The 18249-nt window shown below is 48.2% G+C and overlaps 1 protein-coding gene across 1 annotated transcript in view; it reads right to left on the reverse strand.

Moving 5' to 3' along the window:
* The window catches only part of LOC119174389 (uncharacterized), a 47771-nt gene that overhangs the window by 8630 nt on the left and 20892 nt on the right, over positions 1–18249 (reverse strand). The window contains exons 3-9 of the mRNA XM_075887848.1: positions 11153–12560; positions 10122–10438; positions 8506–8720; positions 7549–7602; positions 6402–6506; positions 5053–5082; positions 367–670 (exon numbers count right to left, since the gene is read on the reverse strand). Of these exons, the coding sequence (XP_075743963.1) occupies positions 367–670; positions 5053–5082; positions 6402–6506; positions 7549–7602; positions 8506–8720; positions 10122–10438; positions 11153–12560 (2433 nt within the window). The remainder of the gene's footprint in view (positions 1–366; positions 671–5052; positions 5083–6401; positions 6507–7548; positions 7603–8505; positions 8721–10121; positions 10439–11152; positions 12561–18249) is intronic.

An 18249-nucleotide genomic window follows, 5' to 3' on the forward strand; every position in this document is an offset into this window, starting at 1 on the left:
CTTGTTGATCCCCTGACTTATCTGCTGGTGTTCAAAGAAAAAAAATATCGAAGTGACCCACAATCAAACTATTGCAAGCATGAATGTCTCTGACACATGAACTGGTGTGATAGTTTCTCTCAAGTTGCAAACTGCACACCGAAATTACCAACATAATGCTGTGCACATGTAACATCCTCTTGCAAAAGAAGAATTCGTTAGGCTTTCCCATTCAGCTTGAGATCTGAAGTTCTCACAACCACAGACGATAGAAATTATTTTTTTAAATGTTGTTCCCAGCGTAAAATATAAAACATCCTTTTCAAACTGTGGCATAGATGGCTTCTTAGTGAAAGAAAAAGAGAAGAGGAAGGAAAGCAAACACACCTCCAGCTGCTCCCAGTAATGCTGATGGGAAGGCGCTGAGGTCGTGCGGCCTTGGGAGTGACGAGTATAGGTGGTGGTTGGGCGCCCGCAGGAGGTCGCCCTTGGCAGAGAGAGAAGCTGAGGAGGGAGCGGGGCCGGGCTGCGCTGACGCCCCAGGCCCAACGGCAGAGGGGCCACTTTTGTGCGAGGCAGGCTCTGAGGATGACTGCTGCTGTTGCTGCTGCTGCTGGTGCTGTTGCTTTTGCTGGTGGTTGTAGATCTCCCAGGCGATGCGGACATGCATCGCGCACCATCGACCGGATTTCTGCATAACGGGACAGAAAAACTTTACTCGCAGGCTTATACGAGTATGTGGTGCCAACCACCTATGAGAACCAAAAAAGCAGGACACTTGTAGCAGTGTACCAAATGTTTACTTAGTACTACTCTTCATTGTTTTCAGAATTCTGCCCCATTTTTCTTTCCTCAAGCGAATATGCTTGCTTTCGAGATATGCCAGAGCCTACTACTATCAAACATATTACTGGAGAAAAACAGCAAACACGTCGAAGAGAGATGAGAAGTTAGTGGCTTGATTGATCAGCCCATGCCACAGCTTTTGTCAAACTAACGCATTTCTGGTTAGACAGCGGTGAGGTAGTGAAAGCTCAGACTTGCAACAGGTGCCTGCAATGTCTCATCTATGTTGGTAACAGGTTCTTCAACATGTCTGAGCTATTGCGTGTTTTAATGCGAGGCAAATACAACACCTTTACAGCAATCAAACAGCGACTGCAGCCGCAATATTCAGCTAACATTTGATTGTCAGGAGGAGATTCAAAGTAACTTACTACAAAAAAGACAGATACAGTGGACATTAGCTGCAATAACTGAAAATGCTAGCTACAGGCAGTGGGTTGCAACAGTGTTAACATAACGCATCAATTGCAGCCAATGCACGGCAGCTTGTCTGAATATGAACTGTGTCAGTTGCCCCTTGGTTTGCAATAACCATACCTACCCACTGACTGTGACAGACTGGTATTCATGATCAACGACACTGCCCTGTCAACAACCCTATCAATAAAACAGAAATGCCCGATTTCAAGTATGTTGTGCCCAACTGTATCATTAGAGTTGACTCTCGTTGATTCACACTCGTAGGGACCTCTGAATTTTGTTTGAATTATCAAGAAGTTTGAATTATCAGAAGCTCTCAGACAGATGACTATGGGTGAGGTGACACCACACATCATGATTAAGCATTGATTTCATCACATATAAAAAATTTTGTGTCTTTAAACCCTAACTGCAAGCAATGAACAAAAAGCAGAGGTGTAAGGTCCACAAGTTTATTGGTCATTTACTGCTGATCAGAGGTCTTTAGGAAATCGTGAATATCCAACTGCTTCTTTGCTATAGGTATGTGCCTTCAGCACAAAGCTCTCTATACCAGTTGAAAAGCATCACGGCTTACCATGTGTGTGCTTTGTTTCAAAGATTTGTTTACTAGCAAAGCCTTTTTCCCTTGAAGGCCCGAGGTGCTTATTTTTTGTTTTTAGACTGTTAGGATTATATAGGCATGCCAATTTTTAAATATAAGTGAGAAAGCAGCAGATATTTTCTGGTATAAAACTGCAAAAAGTATGAATTAACAGAACGATAGAGTTTCAATTAAGAGGCTTTGAAATACATTGAAAGAATAGAAGACCAACTGAAAAATTGAATTTTGTTTGAATTAACCGAAAGTATAAATTATCAGAGTTTGAATTATCAAGAGTCTACTATAGTTAGTTGTGCCCTACACAACATGAAGATTGCTAAACAGGGTGCTCAAGCAATGGTATGACAACTATAGAAGCGGTCACATGCAGGCTATGTATTCCTTGCAACCTAATTGCCCCATTTCTATGGCAAAAAAAAAAAAAAAATGTTCACCAATCCTTTGTCAACTGTTTTCATGAGAAAGATGCACATCAGTTTGACAACTGTTATTACGCGCTGAATTGTTGCTTGTGATAACAAAAAAGCAAGCCCATCAAGCACCTGCGACGTGCTCGCGGTTTCCCCTTATTGTGAACGTCCCGGGATAATCCCGGGAGTGGACGTTGTACTGTTGTTCGGGGTGCCGCCAAGGGCAATAAAGTGTTGTGTGTTTTGTACTGGAACATTGCCGCGCCGCACTAAACGACTGATTAGTTGAGCGCGCGCGGAGCGGTGCGCTACACGCGAGTAGGTGACGGAGTCGCGGCCCTGTGGCTCGCTAAGCGTGAACCCGCGGTGATGATACGCTACGGACCTATAAAAATGCAAGATTGCTACATGTTATTAAATTTCTGCAGTGCTTACGCTTGTTGTGTGTACTCATACAGTCAAACTCCACTACAACAAAGGCCGTTTCAACAAGAAATTCACAATTCCTTGTCAGCAGTCCATAGGAGTCGATGCATAAATATTGTCCCCACAGCGAACACCTTTTCTTCGATTGTCCCGCTTCAACGAAATTTTACGATTTGCTTATTACTTTTTGCTTATATACTTATTGGTATGCAGTAATCGCAATCTTTCACATTTCTATGCATTTCAAAAGCCTGAAAACGCGTCAACGAAGTCTAAAACACGCGTAGGCACCACCAGAAACCGCCACTATACCGCCGCTGTTCAGCCATCATAGGAAGCAGCGGACAATTTTTGAATTTTGAGAATAAACGTTCCTTTGTTTTGGTAGCTAAGATCAGCGATAGTTTTTTCGATTTCACTACAATAAAATTTTTGCTTCAACGCAATTTTTTCCGCACCCCACCAGTTTCCTTGTAGCGGGGTTTGACTGTAGTAACCAGCTTAGCGTAGATATTTTTAGTACAGTAGATTCTTACTCGGCGACGCAAGTATCACAGAAGGGCAGGGAAGGGAGTCTACTCTAGTTGGTGGCTAGAACATACAAGCACAAACCAGGCTGCTCAAACCGCAAGCACACCAAAGCATACAGATGACATGCAGTTTCCAACAGACAAGCAAGCATACAAAAGAAAAAAAGAAAAGAAAAAAATTTGCTTTGCACATGACCTAAACTTCCAAAGCAATTTTGGCATGTAAATGTTTTCCCTCTACTTCCATCATCAAATGTTTGTGTTTTTGAACAATGATAATGCCTGTATCATTTAAATGCAGTAGCAGCAAAGATAGCACAATGAACCAAACTGCCAATTCATACTACAATGCATGGGCAACACTAATAAGCGACCTTGAATTGTGGAATGAAATAAAAAAAATGAACTATAAATTTTTTATTGGCTGGTTTATGCAATTTGTATGTCCCAAACCAACAATGATGCTGTTGCATTGTAGCTTGAGATAGTTTTTTATGGCCTGAAGTTCTTTACAATGCATCTTGAGCAACATGTGTGATTGTTTTATACTTTTTTCACCAACATAATAATGGTAGCTGCCATGACTATATGGCAACCTTGAGCGCAAAATAAATCTGTAGCCAATGAGCCACCTCTACCAACAGCGGGAATCGGCATTACCAAACCACACTGCAGCCAGCGTACAGCATGAATTGTAGATTTGATCCACTCTGCACTACTTTACTCAGTTCTCATAGATGACGCCACACTTCCTACACTCTTCATTGCAGGAATGGTAAAAGAAGGCAGTACCCGAAGCCAACCTGGTCTAAAGCTTACTATAACAAAGCTGTTCACGAGAATGAGAAGTGTAGACTGCGCAAGATAGGTTTGTGATAAAGATGCCAAAGCCAAAAAATGGCTACGTAGGCCAGTTAGTATTGCATGTTCTTGTGAAACTTAAAGCCCAAATATACAGACGCAGGACAAACTAGGTGAACAAAGCACACACCACAAACGCTTGAGGTGTGTGCTTCCTTTCTTTTGTCCTGCAGCTGTCTATTGCCGTCACAGGCTTTCCATGAATAGGCTGAGGCACTTTGACACATTGTCAGATGAAACCTCTGCACACTCGAGTAGGACATTGTCAAGATCAAAACCCCTCTTTCATTCCTTGATGGCCAGTAAAACCTAGCCTTGGCTGCAAAAATGGGAACCACAGCAGCTCACATCCCATCAACGTGTTATGCAATGGGCCTCTTTTCCGAAGTCGTTGCTCACCCAGACTCGCAGACAGGACAGTGATCCCTGTGGTTCCCAATTTTACCAGTCAAGACTAGCCTCGATACTGGTTTGCCCAGTCAGTACCTAGTTAGGTGAAGTATTCCTCATCTGTGCATTCTCACAGTTGTGGGCTGCAATGTAGTTATAGAAGTTAATTATTGACTATAATGACCAAGTTCGTGTAATTTAAATATCACTTAAACAGGGGCAAAAAGACCCCAAGAGGGGATTGTTTAGGCAAGCACTCTCTCAAGATCACTAATGTGTCGCTCAGCTCAACATTATAGCACCCACATCTTTTCCTTAGAATCTGATTCTGCAACAAGTTTTCACCAGCCCGCCTGTATTATTATGGCCAGGTTAGTTATCACACAGGAGAAGTGTGCCATATATAGAACTGCTGTAGGGTGTAAAAGCAATAACAGTAGGTTACACTTGGCTAGCAGCTTCCTCGACACATCATCGGCATGTGGAAAGGTAGCTACTGGTACTTCACCAAACAAGAGATCTGACTTGGGCAATGACAGCAACTGGTAGTAAAGAGGATGAGAGAGGGATGAAGGTTTAGAATTACCATGTTCTTGTTCTTCACAAGGGGGTTCATCTGAAACAACAGAGCACACCAATTCATGCGCGTCCCTGTCAAAAGCAGGTACACAAAAGCAGACGGACAACACACACAGCTTCAATTGTCGACTGAAATGGGTCCTCTCAACACCTCCCACACAAAAGCCGTTTATGATTGTGAAACCATGTGGCATTAAGACCCCTCCATTCATGTAGCTTACATGATATATTATATTACCGAAGTATCACAGTTCCTCACATGCGTGGAGTTTACATTACACAGGAGCACCATTTTTTCTTCAGCTCCATGTGTTTGTCTTCTAATGTCACAATGATGCACAGCGTCTAAATTTCTACAATGCTTCTTTTACTGATGCACATGCCTGGCTCTCTTTGTCACAGCTAGAACTGAAGCAACACATGCCTGCATTATCCCTCTCCAAGCATGCTACGATGCTGCCATCTTAAAATGATTATGCATGGATTGGGTGAAGTGTCTCAGGTGCTACATAACTCAAGTAAGGCCAGGTTGTGAAGACTAGCTAAGCCAAAGTATGGGCAGGGTTGATCTTGCAAGAATATCAGCATTATGAGACTGTCTTGGCGAACATACAGTAACTTTAGAGACAATGCATACATAGACAGATATTACAAATTGGTTTGCAACATAAATACAGCTTACATGCAGGGCAAAAAAAGGCAAAACAAGAACAACGCTTACATACGATAACTCTACTGCTACAAAGTATACAAGGACATGAGGTAAACACACGCACTCTACTTTCAAAGCAGCGAAAGTGGCAACAGCCGTAGCAATGCAAGCACTACTCTACGAGCGCATTTTCGGTTGCTCGAGAAGCAAATTGTTTGCAGTAGTGAACATCTGTCTTTCAAAGGCTTGACAAACAAAACAAAAACATTACACATTACAGAGCACACAGCACATTCTAGAAATGCTAGCAAGCCCACACTGGCATAACTTCTAGGAAATAATACCTGCAGACTTCACAAGTCCATTTTGAAAGAGATTTGCGCCAAGATGCTCTGTTAAATTAACTGCTTGATATAAAATAACTCCAAGTAAGCAATTTTGTTCATTATGCCTGTACACATGCATGCCAAGAAACTAATTTCACAGGCTCTGCCTGTATACTTGGAGTGTGACAACTATGTCCGATCTATGGCAACATAAAACTAGAAACAAGTCCTATTGACACAGCAAATGCTCTGAATTCCGAGGCTAAAGGCGCGTTAAATCAAAGGTGCAAAATAACCGCAAGGAAAAGGCAAATATCAACAGAAATTATCCAGTAGAACGATGAGTGAGGAGGTTTCGGTGATTTCGGGAGTTCTTACTTTTGGCTGAAATGCAGCAAGATGGGCTGGTGCCACGAATGGAGTTCCCGTGGCCATGCTTGGATTGAGGAGTGGAGAGAGACCAGCATAACCGGTCAACCCCAACTGGAATCATTAAAAGAGAGTGAGCAAGACGGGCTAATCAGTGCTGTACCTTTCCAGTAGAATTCTATGTACTCAAGATATTATCACGAAGTTTATTCTTTTGATGTGGATCAATTAGCCCATTGTCGGCTTTCCTGTTAACCAGTCAGGTCAACCAATCATGAAAGGAGGCTCAGGAAAAAACACATGGCCAGAGCAAATGAGAGATGCTTATTAAGTTGGTTATTGTGGTGTCGAGGACTTCACGGGCAGCAGGGGGATACCAATCATGCCTCCTGGAAGACGGATTTGAGGCACCAGTTTCTCAAAAGAGGTGCAGATTCATATGTTGCCACTGCGACTAGATACTATATGGCTTTCTGGAGCCTTCCCATCACCTGCTGAGTGATGTATTGGTCCATGGTTTGTTGTACAGGCGCCACAATATGAAGTTAACTCTGCGTGGAAGCTTTATTGAACTCACTCCACCTCATAATCTGAAGCCCATAAAAAAAGTGCCTGATGTTAACTGTGCAAGAACAAGACTTTTAAGAACTCACTCCATCTCATAATCTGATGCACATAAGAAAAGTGCTTGATGTTAACTGCGCAAGAACAAGGCTTTTAAGTGGCCCTTGCATGTCATTGAATCTACAGAGCCAACACTTTTCCCACACATCCTAAATTAAAATGCATAATTATGAACGTTGATGTGTCCACGTTTTGGGCTGCCAGCATCGCCATAAACCTTGCAGTTGCTATCGTCGACAAAATGGCCTTGGACAGCTACAATATTGGAAATGCACCACTTGTGTAGCTTTAAACCAAAAACGGGTTTGTATTGAACCCACATATATTGAACTATTGTGTATGTCGGATGGCTGCAAAATCCCTGTGATTAAAATTTCGATACATATAATATTTTATATACCAGACTGCTTTTATAGAGAGCTTTCGTTGTGCCCTACCCATTTGATATATCTGAACTTGACTGCATACATTTCAACGCTAGGCTGACAAAGTGTTGTAGGTGCTTGAATGTACAGTGAAATAGTACACTTACCGCGGCACTTCTTGAATAAAATGGAGAGTCCAGCTTGGGATGGAACTTGTCATACTGAAAAACAAGTAAAGAAAATAAAAATGAGAGAAACACCTTCAGCAGGGAAACTTTGCCTAACACGAAATGACATAAGTACCCCAATCAATAATCCAATCATGCACTGATGACCTGTGCTGTGAAAAGTGTGAATAGGGAACTTTGCTTTAATTTCCATGTGATGTATGATGAGGCATCGCAGTCCAAAGTATTTTTTTCTATCCTATTCACCTTGTTTTGTAGTATGCCATGTAACGATATTCATTTAGATTCCCTTAATATTTCTGTAACATTGTTTTTCTAGTTCGCATTTGTGTATGTGCGTGTACACATTGCTTTTGTTTTCCGATTATCATACACATTTTAACATTCTATTGCATTACCCCCTTATGCAATGCCTCTAAGAGCCAGTAAGGTGCTTTTAAATATATGAATAAATACCCCCCCCCCCTTTTTTTTTTGTTGCAATACAGTAGCACCAGTTCTCAATTTTGTGGCTTTATCTTCATTTATACACTTTAAAATAAGAATAAAAAAGAAACTGCCCTGCCCACTGTGCCTGTGTACTTAAAGGATTCATCCTACATCTTGTAAAACCAAGGCGTCATCATCATCAGCCTGACTCCTCTCGCCACTGGGCCGAGGCCTGTTGAGTGTTTCAGCAACCAACAAAGCCTCGCGGTTACTGCGGCTGCGTTATCCCCGCAAACTTCATGACTAATCTGCTCATGTGACTTTCTGCCTCCCCCTCGTGTGCTTGCCTTCTTTTGAAATCCCGTGTGTTACTTTTCATGGCCAACTGTTATCTTGCCTACGGGCTGCCCATGCCCATTTCTTCTTCTCGGCTTCTACCTAATGTCTGCAGCGTATACCCGTTAGTTTGTACCTACAGAGGGTACTTCATTATTGTTGCGAACTGACCAGGTGAGGTGATGGCTGCGGCACTAGGGACCCTGCGAGAGCAGGGGGCAGGAATGGGCTGTGTGCTGGGTGCAAAGGATGATGCTGCTGCTGGGCAGGCTGCGTTGGGTGATGGTGAAGTTCGGTGCGCATGTAGGGTGGTGGCGGTATCGCTATCGACCGGTCTTGAGACGCCAAGAACCGTGTGTCCAGTTCTCGTCGCAACAGGTCTTGGTCTGCGTTGAGCAGAGAGCCAGGCGGCAGCAGTTAGAGAACATTGTGAGAGCACTAGGCCAGGCCTCTTACGCTGGCCTATCAAGTCAAGGTTACAGCTTATAGAAACAACAGGGGGGGACACAGCATGACCAGTCGCCTGAATATAGAGTGCCGTATTAAAAAAAAAGATCACCGTAAGTAATAACCGATGCATGAAATAACAAGCAGTAAATTGGTAAACCAGATGGGCTCGGCCGGAAGAAGTGCCTTGTGAAAGTCCTGCCGCGAAGTTTTGATTCTGCTGTCTCTATATTTTAATTCGTTCTCTTTTCCTGCGCATTCCTCCACCAGGACAACAGCAATTCATGGACACTTTTTGTCAAAACTGTCAGAAAATTATTCCTATGGTAATGGAACCCTTGTATTCACATTCTAGTGAAATCTTTCAGCAGCTGAGCAAGCTACTCAGACAGAAAAAAAAGGGAAAAAAAAGGTTATTTACCTAATTTTGTAGTGTTTCTTTCTACGTGCCAATGTATAAAATCCTCAATGCAGCTAAGGTAGCCTTTTTCCTTCCGACTCACCCAGTTCACAACGGCAACCTCTAATTGTGCTTCCGCCCCAACCCCTTTCCACTGTTGTCCCTTTGGATTGGAGCAGAGGGTACCAGGCATGGATACACAATTGCTAAGGAAATCAGCCGCAGGCTTGCAAAAAGCAAATACACTTGTGGAATCATCTCCAGCACCCACCCTCCGTTTTCGAATTTCTGAACACAGTCCAATATAATAAATGGTCAAATATATCCAAGACAATATGAGAAGTTCAGGTTGGTGTCACACAAGTAGTCTTTTTTTTTTTTTTTGCCATTGGAGTATATATAACCTAAGTGTTGGCTCTGTGTGAGGGCGCAAACAATTACTTTGTTAAGGTTGTGTGGGCAGTCCATTACGTACAACATGAGGATCTTGAGAGGCACATGAGCCCCTTATTTTTAGAGCATATCGCATTCAATATGAAGTGCGCAATGCTCATGAAGCAATACCGACTTATCGACTTAAGTGCATGACACTTTATTGCCTGATTTTGAGAGGATTCACTGCTCTGTGAAACCAGGCACGTGGAGCCCTGCTAATCTTTGTAAGCAAAACCTACGTGGTCTCGAAGTTATAGACACTTTTTCATGTTACTTCTTATTTTTGTCCCCATCTCTGTTACCACACGTAATTTTCACACCTCTTTCTTTCCCTCACGTTCCCTCTTCCCAAAGAAGCATGCAGCCGGGGCGCCCCTAGGTGGCAGTTGTCAGCCTGTTCAATGCCTATTTCCTCTCCACCTTCGTGCGTATCCAAACCAAATAATAATTATGAAGACTCTATATCACTGCTTGGCAAGGCCCTATAACAAGCAGGGTGGCTTACTTGGCAGCAGAGATGCTTCTGGAACAAAGGCAGTGGGCCCCGCGGGTAAGCCCAGTGCAGTGGACGCAAGGCTGGGTGCCCCTGGGGGTGCGATAGGGGTAGCAAACATTCCTGGGTGAGGAGGAAACCCCAGGCCTGCCGCTGCTGCTGCCGCTGCAGCCGCTGAGGAGGCTGCTGCCGCAGAGGAGGAGGGAGAGGGCCCACTGCTGCTCACTGGCAGCGGGGGCGTTGGCCGGTGTGTCGCCACAGGTGGCGTCCCCATTGACGGAGGGCCGTTGCTGCTCACTGACACACCAGGGTAAGAGCCAGGACCAGACCTGCAATCGGGCATAGAAACCAAGCACCCACTATGCCATGTGCTCTTCTGTCTCGGAGCAGGGAAGACATCTTCAATGAAACTGTGTGGAGAGATACACATTCGAAATCTGTAGTGCAATGCGTGGATGATCCCGTTGACAGTGAGCACTGTCGATAGTAAAACGCAGGGAATGTTGGGAATGCAGGAAACATTGATGGCATTCCGTCAGAAATTTTTTAGGTGTATAATTATAAACAGGTGCTATCCACAGGCACTGCTAAATTAAAGCTTTGCCACAATACCACTACTAGAAGACGTGACCCATAGTATTTCAATATAAAGCTCATTAGCAGAGTTCACTAGTCAACCAACCTTGCTCTGTCGCTTGACTTGCGAGCCATGTAATTTCAAATAAAAAACTAAGTAAAGCATTCTAACACAACGCATTTGAAATTGCATAGAAATGCCATGTAATACCAAATTTTAAAAAATACATGAGTAATTTAAGAACTTACCTTTTGATGATCTTATAATCTTGCCAAAATGCTAAGCAGCATTGCAGTTCAGAATCTTGCAGTCACACTTTAATAAGCCACCAGGACAAACAAACATTTAGCCTGAGGCAGACAAGACGCTTGTAGCAAGAGTGTTTCTATGACACCACATGACGTGCAACGGAACCACATGGGTCGAAACCAAAGGACCACCTAAAAAGAAACTGAACAATGCTCACCCAGCCCAGGGCTTGGAGAAGACCAGGCTGGTGAGGCTGTTGGAAGAGGCACCTGAGTAGACGCCGGGCGGGAGGCTTGACCTTTCTGGCACAGAGCCCAGCGGCGGTGCCAGGGAGCAGGGCGTGTTGTTCCGCGAACCTCCTCGGCCACTGCCACTGCTACTACTGCTGCTGCCTCCACTCTCCTTGCCTTGCAGCGATTGACTTAGCTGGCTGAGGCTGGACAGGCTGCTGTTGGAATGCGAGCTTCCCAAGCTCGACGTGGGCGTCGGGGCACGCGTTGGCGTTACCGCTAGTCCCGGCCGGGCAGCCGTGGCCGGCGGCGGCGTGGGCAGCGCGGCCAGGAACGAACTCTGCGGCGAACCGCGGCTGCTGTGCGGCGAGCCGCGGCTATGTGGCGGCGGCTGCACGAGCGAGAAGGGAAACAGAGGTCCGGGTGCGGGCGCGGCGGCTGCGGGCGTCACGGGCTTGGACACGCTGCCGCTGCTGCCTTCGCGGCTGCCGGCGGTGCCCGGGTTGTGGACCAGGTGGCTCGCCAGTAGCGGCGACGGCGACGAGCCGTGGCCGGCGAACGCGCTGCCGTTGCGCAGGGGAGGCGGCGCTGCCCCGCCGCCCACCGAGGCCGCCGCCGCCGTGGCGGCGTGCGCCGTCGCGCCAACGGGTGGCGTCGTGGCGGGCGTCGTCGGCGTCCGGCTGTTGCCGAAGAGGTGGTGCTCGCGCGGCGCCACTAGCGAGGCGCTGACGCCGCCAGCGCTCGAGGACGAGTGATTTCCATTGAGCGCTTCAGGGGGCAGGTAGGGCGGCTGCGACAGGAGCTCGGACACCAGGCTGGGCGCCGGCGGGGGCGATGGCTGGGCCGACGGTAACCGGCAGGGCGCCGGGCTGCTCGGCGCCAATCGGGGTCGCTGCTGGATGACGGCGCTTACGTTCACGCTACAGCTGGAAGCTGCGGCGGTGGTAGTGGTGGTGGTGGTTGTCGTGGTCGTGCTGCTCGAGATGAGCCCCACCAGGGATGGCGCGCAAGACGTGACGCTGCTACTGGTCGTGGTCGGGGCGCTGACCACGGGCGACGGTGCACTCGTCACGGCTGGCGTCACGGGCGCCGCGGCGGCAGTGGCGGGCTGCTGGATGGGCTGCTGCTGTGGTGAGGCCGGCTGCTGCTGCCACGATGGCCCATTGTGCAGCAACGCTGCTGCCACAGGCGACGGCGGTGCTCGCCGTGCCAGAGGGGGACTAGAGCGGGCGCTGGGCGGCGCGGCTGCAGCGTTGGTCGTGGTGGCGGTCGTCGGCGTGCAGCTGGCAGTGGTCACGGCAGGTGCCGCCGCGCCGGCGGGAGTAGTGGTCGTCGTCGCCGCACTGGACGCCGGGCTGGCCGCCGCCTGGCAGAGGCTCGGCGCCTGTGGGGGCCCTGCACGCAAAGAACGGCACCGTCAGGGTCGGCGACGCGATAGTAGGAAAAGAAAGGAAGGCAGGGAACCACGCTGCTTCTGCACTTGAAATCGCAACGCGTTTCCAGTATACTCAAAGGATTCTTCCAGCCAGGGAGCTATTACCAACTTTTGGCTGATATCTTCCTTTCGACACCACTCAGCAACCAAAAGATTCTCCAAAAATGAAAATTGAAAAGGTGCAGCATATCAGTATATCACCCCCCCCCCCCTCGAGAAGTAAAGGAGGGAACGAGAGAATAATCAGAAGAGCGAATGGCTAAGAGAATGGGGGAAGTGAGATTCGCAGCTTTCCCGCAGTGTTCTGACACGAAGAAAATAATGGGCTAAACGCTTCTATGCAATTGTATATACGTTCCGTAACGTGCGTGAGCCGTTCCCATCCCCCCTTACGTTCTCTCAACTGCGACCACGCACGCTGTGTTCCGAACCAATGTTGCGCAAGCGGCCCAAGCAAATAAATGACTGCAGGCTTCCCAACACGGGATATTAGGTAGCCCGAGCGGCGCTAAACCGTAATTGCGGAGACCACTTAACGCCCATTCACACCGGCGGCCGGATCCGGAGACGAGGGCAGCAGCCCCCAGCTGGGCTGGACGCCGAAACGAGCGACAACGCTTGCTCGTGCTTAGCGTCAACGACACGGACGGGCGCAAACAATGCGGTTACCACGTTAGGAGGCAGATACATTCGCTAAGAGCGCCTACGTCACGCGAGACTCGTTATGACCTCGTGTTAAGACACTGTAGCTGCTGCAACGTACGCGCGTAAGGCTACAATGGAAGAGTCGGCGTGTATACGTGGAGCGACGTTAAAGAGGGAGGCCATCGCGTAGGCCAGCGATTACGCGCTTGGGATCACGCGTAATCACTAAAGAACCTTCGCGAGCCGGAACAAGGAACTCGCCGGACGACGCCTCCGGAGGACCTGAAGGGGTGGCGGCAGCCTCGTAACACGGTGAGGTGCGCCACGAATGGCCGGCCTCGCATCTTTCGCCGCCGCTGGTAATTTGCGGCGGCACCCAAGAACACTGCATGCACGTAATACACGGCAGTGGCAACGGCTGGTCCTTGGGCTTCTTCTTTGCCCTCCGCGTAAAATGAGACCGCGGAGCCCACTCCCTCACGCAAAAACTTGCGCTATGCGCAGCGTCATCGCATTCGGCCGGCACACGTAGGTCAGCGAGGTGCAAGATTACATGTTGGCGGCGCCTGCCCCTTTTCTCCGCCGAAAGTGATTAGGGACGCTTCGCTAGAGGCCTGACCCTGTGTTTTTTTTTCTTTCCTCCTTCACTCCCGACTACAAAAAAAAAAAAAAAAAAGAGTACACGCAGGTTCGCCAAAGGTTCCATCCATTCGTACGCGACTTCCTCGTCGGTAATGCTAATCTATCGACATGGTCGGTAGATTAAGGTGCGGAGTATATATGCATACGCAGAAGCGCGCCACTGTACTGTAATTTGTACGCTCAACGACGCCGTGAGCAACTATAACCTTGGCCCAGCGCGCTGCTCTCGGAAGGCGAATATTAAAAAGGCGCTTAAGGGAAACGCGATTGACGATAAGGCCGCGGGTTACAGCGTTGCCACCGATGAAACTACACGGGAGAGGCACGCATAGTGGAGCATCAGCGCGCACAGATTTTCCTATCTTGACAACTTACTGAACTCTTCAGACAGCAACGACTAAAGATTTCGCGATGCTTGGACATATGGCAAAGAAACGGATAGAAGTCAACGATAGCCGTCTAACAAGTGCCCTTCCGCGCTATGATGCGAAAACTGAAGAGAGCGAAAGCTTGAAGTTCGGTATAAGGAACACGAATATGACGAACTATCGGATATAACGAAGTAAATGAAAAACAGTCTCGCTATTGATAAAATGTTACGAATATATGTCAATAAAGAATTATCGGTTTCAACAAAGTTATTTTGGCATCGTATGCGGCTTCTGTGTAATGACTTTTGAGGTCCGAAGTCCTACGCGCTGTGATCAGGCACAATTTAAATGGCAGCGACAGTCGCTAAAACTTTTGTTGCTCCACGATTTCGTAGTGAACTAGATTGTCGTGTGCCCTGCCGCGGTGGTGTAGTGGCTAAGGTATTCGGCTGCTGACCCGCACGTCACGGGATCGAATCCCGACCGCATTTTCGATGGAGGCGAAAATGCTGTAGGTCAGTGTGCTCAGATTTGGGTGCACGTTAGAAAAACCCAGATAGTCGAAATTTCCGGAGCCCTTCACTACAGCGCCTCTCATAATCATTATGGTGGCTTTGGTACGTTAAACCCCACATATCAATCATCAAACTAGCTATTGGCGTGTAGCGTACACCATCGCTTGAAGCAACACGCTACGATTACGGCAACGTCTTTGCGCTGTGCGCCAAAACATACAAACACGCTAGTTTCACGTATACGCTTTCTGCTTCATTCTCCGCCCCCCCCCCCTTTTTTTTTTCTTTTTGTGGCGGCTGTCAAAACGGGAGATGGCCAAAGTAAACACACGAAAAAAAGAAAGAGCCCACCCCAGGTGGCAGCAAAAGAAAACACGAGTGTTCGCACGTCTCGGCAACTATTCTCAGCATAATAACGCGGGGCAGCGGACCAGAATGGGGCAACCTCAGCAACACGCCCACTCGGCATCGACGCAGAGAGGGGGGCGGAAGCATCGTGCTTCGTTCGACGTGCGGTTATCATCACACAGACACACGCACGCTGGGCCTTTGCCGCACCGTCTGCGGCGAACTCAGCGGTGCGGTGGTGGGAGAGACGACGGCGGGGGGTGGGAAGACTTAATCGCCCGGCCGAAGCCGCCAAAACAGCCGCCCCTCCGACACGCACGTACTACGGCCGCCCTCCCAGCCCGCATGCAATGTCCACTTTCCTTTCGCGTCGGCCGCTAATAACCGTTTTCAGAGACGCTTCGAACTCGCTCGCGCCAAAGCCCAGAGGTGGGGGAGCACGCTAAACCCAACGAACCGTTCATCCATCAAGCGTGACTCGCTGCCCTGCCCCCGGCCTCGCCGCTTTAGCACCCTGCGGACACGCTGCCAGCCCCGAACCGGCGGGGGCCATTAAAAAGGCCGGTGCGTGACCGCACGGTCGGCGGCGCACTCTCCGACGCACGAATGCGCCCACGCACACGACGCCGTTGATGCGGCGTGCTTATTATAGCTTCTTTCGCGTGCATACCGACTCGACCCGGCAACCCGTAATCGCGCTCGCGAAGGTGTGTTGTACGGTGTGGTGGCGGTAGTGGAAAGCGCACGCACGACGTGCGCACACGCGCCCGCAACGCATGCCACACACACGCACGCGGTTTTCTTTTTTTTTTTTCTCACCGCCGGACTTGGTGGAGCAGCGCCGATCCGATCCCGTCGACGAGAGGATCACCTCCGTACACCTTCAATACATCAGCAAACAACGCACGCATGCAAACGAAACTCTATCGAATTGATTGATTGATACGTGAAGTTTAACGTCCCAAAACTACCACATGAATATGAGAGACGCCATAGTGAAGGACTCTGCAAATTCTGAGCACACGCGCCTACAGCATTTTCGCCTCCATCGGAAATGCAGCCGCCGCGACCGGGATTCGATCCCGCGACCGGCGGGTCAGCAGCCGAGCACCTTAGTCAATAGACCACCAAGGCGGGGGGGGGGGGCGACGACTCTATCGAATAGCAAAACGAAATGAATATCAAACATTGTTCGCGTCATGCATGCGTAACAAAAAAGTGTGCGTCGAAATATGCGTACTTAACCCTTAAATGCCTGAATATGAAACTGTCGGAAAAAAAGAAAAACTGAAATGTTTGCATTTTCCAGCTTTAAATGGCCACATTTAAATGACTCCGCAGTTAGATTACTTTATATGCAACTTTCAATCATACTTTTATTTATGTCGTGAATTCTACATATGACACAGAAGCGAGAACCTTGCAACAACAACAACAAAAAAAAACGTACCACAGAACTACCTAAACATGTGTGCCACCTTGGGTGCGCAACACCAAATAAACAACTTGACTGAATGAAACTTGCGTCACTCTGGCGAGAAAGAACGAAAAGAGAGCAGTTGCACGCGCTTCGCACAATTGGTTCTATAGCATAAAATACCTTAGACAAGACGGCGCTAGATTTTTTTTTATTTCTAAAGCTACGTTCCCCGTGAGTACTTGACAGCCGGCATTAAATGCGGGTGACTTGCTAGCTCGAAAGTTTTTTTTTTTAGATGCGGAAGCATCTTATACTCGCGCCTTGTAGTGCGCCGTCCGCGCCGTCCGCACCGCTTCTCGAACATTCGACAGCTGACGCGCGCGCATGCGCCGTCGCGCCGTCGCCCACTCTTCCACCATCTGTGCATCCGTTCCTCCTCTACACACCGCGCGCGCTTCACTCCTCCACCATCTGTGCACCCTTCCTCCTCTACACACCGCGTTCGACATCTACAATTCTCCTGATTCTCCAGTGGACGCGCATGTGGCGTCGCGCTTCGAGAACATTCAACAGCTGACAGTGCATGCGCCGTCGAGCTGTATATATACTCAAGGTCGGCGCTCGCTCGCTCAGTTGCCGCTCGTCGGTTGGTTTGTACGGCGCGTCGACGTCCAAGGTCGCGGTGAAATGAATTCCAACGAATCCACAAACACAATGATGGACGTCCCTTCGACCAGTGCCGCCCTTTCGCATACGTGTGTATGTGTTCACTCATTTAACACCCCCTCCTACAACCACGTTAACCAATTTAGCCATCGACCCAAGTAAGTCGCAATTTAACACCCCATTTCACAACCACGTTAACCAATTTAGCCATCGACCCAAGTAAGTCGCACTTTAACACCCCGTTAACCAATTATATGCTCCGCATCCTCCTCAGTGTTCCCCCGAGGGAAGCTGCGGGCAATTTTTTTTTTTGTATGTCGCGAATTCCCGACACTCGGCAGTACAGGGTTAAGCGAATTCGTTGCAGCTTAGACGTCAGTTGAAACTCAGAGCTTGTGTATTTATTCCTAGTCCTGTGTTGTCCCTTCACCGGTACATGCTACCGTGCATGCTTTAACGATCAACCAAGTAGCAAACCAGCGCATTATATAAGCGCATTCATAACGCGTGCGACAAGGCTTTTTTTTTTACATAGGTTGAGTCGTGCAGTACGGTTCGGCCGAAAACTTCTTTCGCCTGCACGTGCACAGAACCGGTCCAGCGGGAGCCAGGCAAGAATGAATGCTCCCCTCCACACACAAGGATGACTCTCGAGCATCGACTTCAAGAGCAGAACGCAACAACGCAATCGAGCCCCGTTGGCCTCACCTTCTCATTCGCTTCTGCGTGGACACCTCAACCGGCTCGCGAGTAAACGAACTTTTCGTCGTTTTTACACCATCCTGCAATGCCTACCGCAAACGCAGTTTTGAAGTGCTCACTACACCGTAATTAATAAATTGCAAATTAGCGAAGTACCGATACGTGACTGTACGGCATTACGCGCATTCACTCTGCTGCACACTTTGTTAATGGGCAAGACTTTTAACTGCACACTCGTTGTGAAATTCATATAGTGTCACGTACGCCTGGCCCGATTTTGCGCTTCTGTCACGCAACTTTATTTCATATATTAACGCTACTCCGCGCACTTTATGACAAG

The sequence above is a fragment of the Rhipicephalus microplus genome, chromosome 3, assembly GCF_043290135.1.
Source record: "Rhipicephalus microplus isolate Deutch F79 chromosome 3, USDA_Rmic, whole genome shotgun sequence".
Taxonomy (NCBI): Eukaryota; Metazoa; Arthropoda; class Arachnida; order Ixodida; family Ixodidae; genus Rhipicephalus; species Rhipicephalus microplus.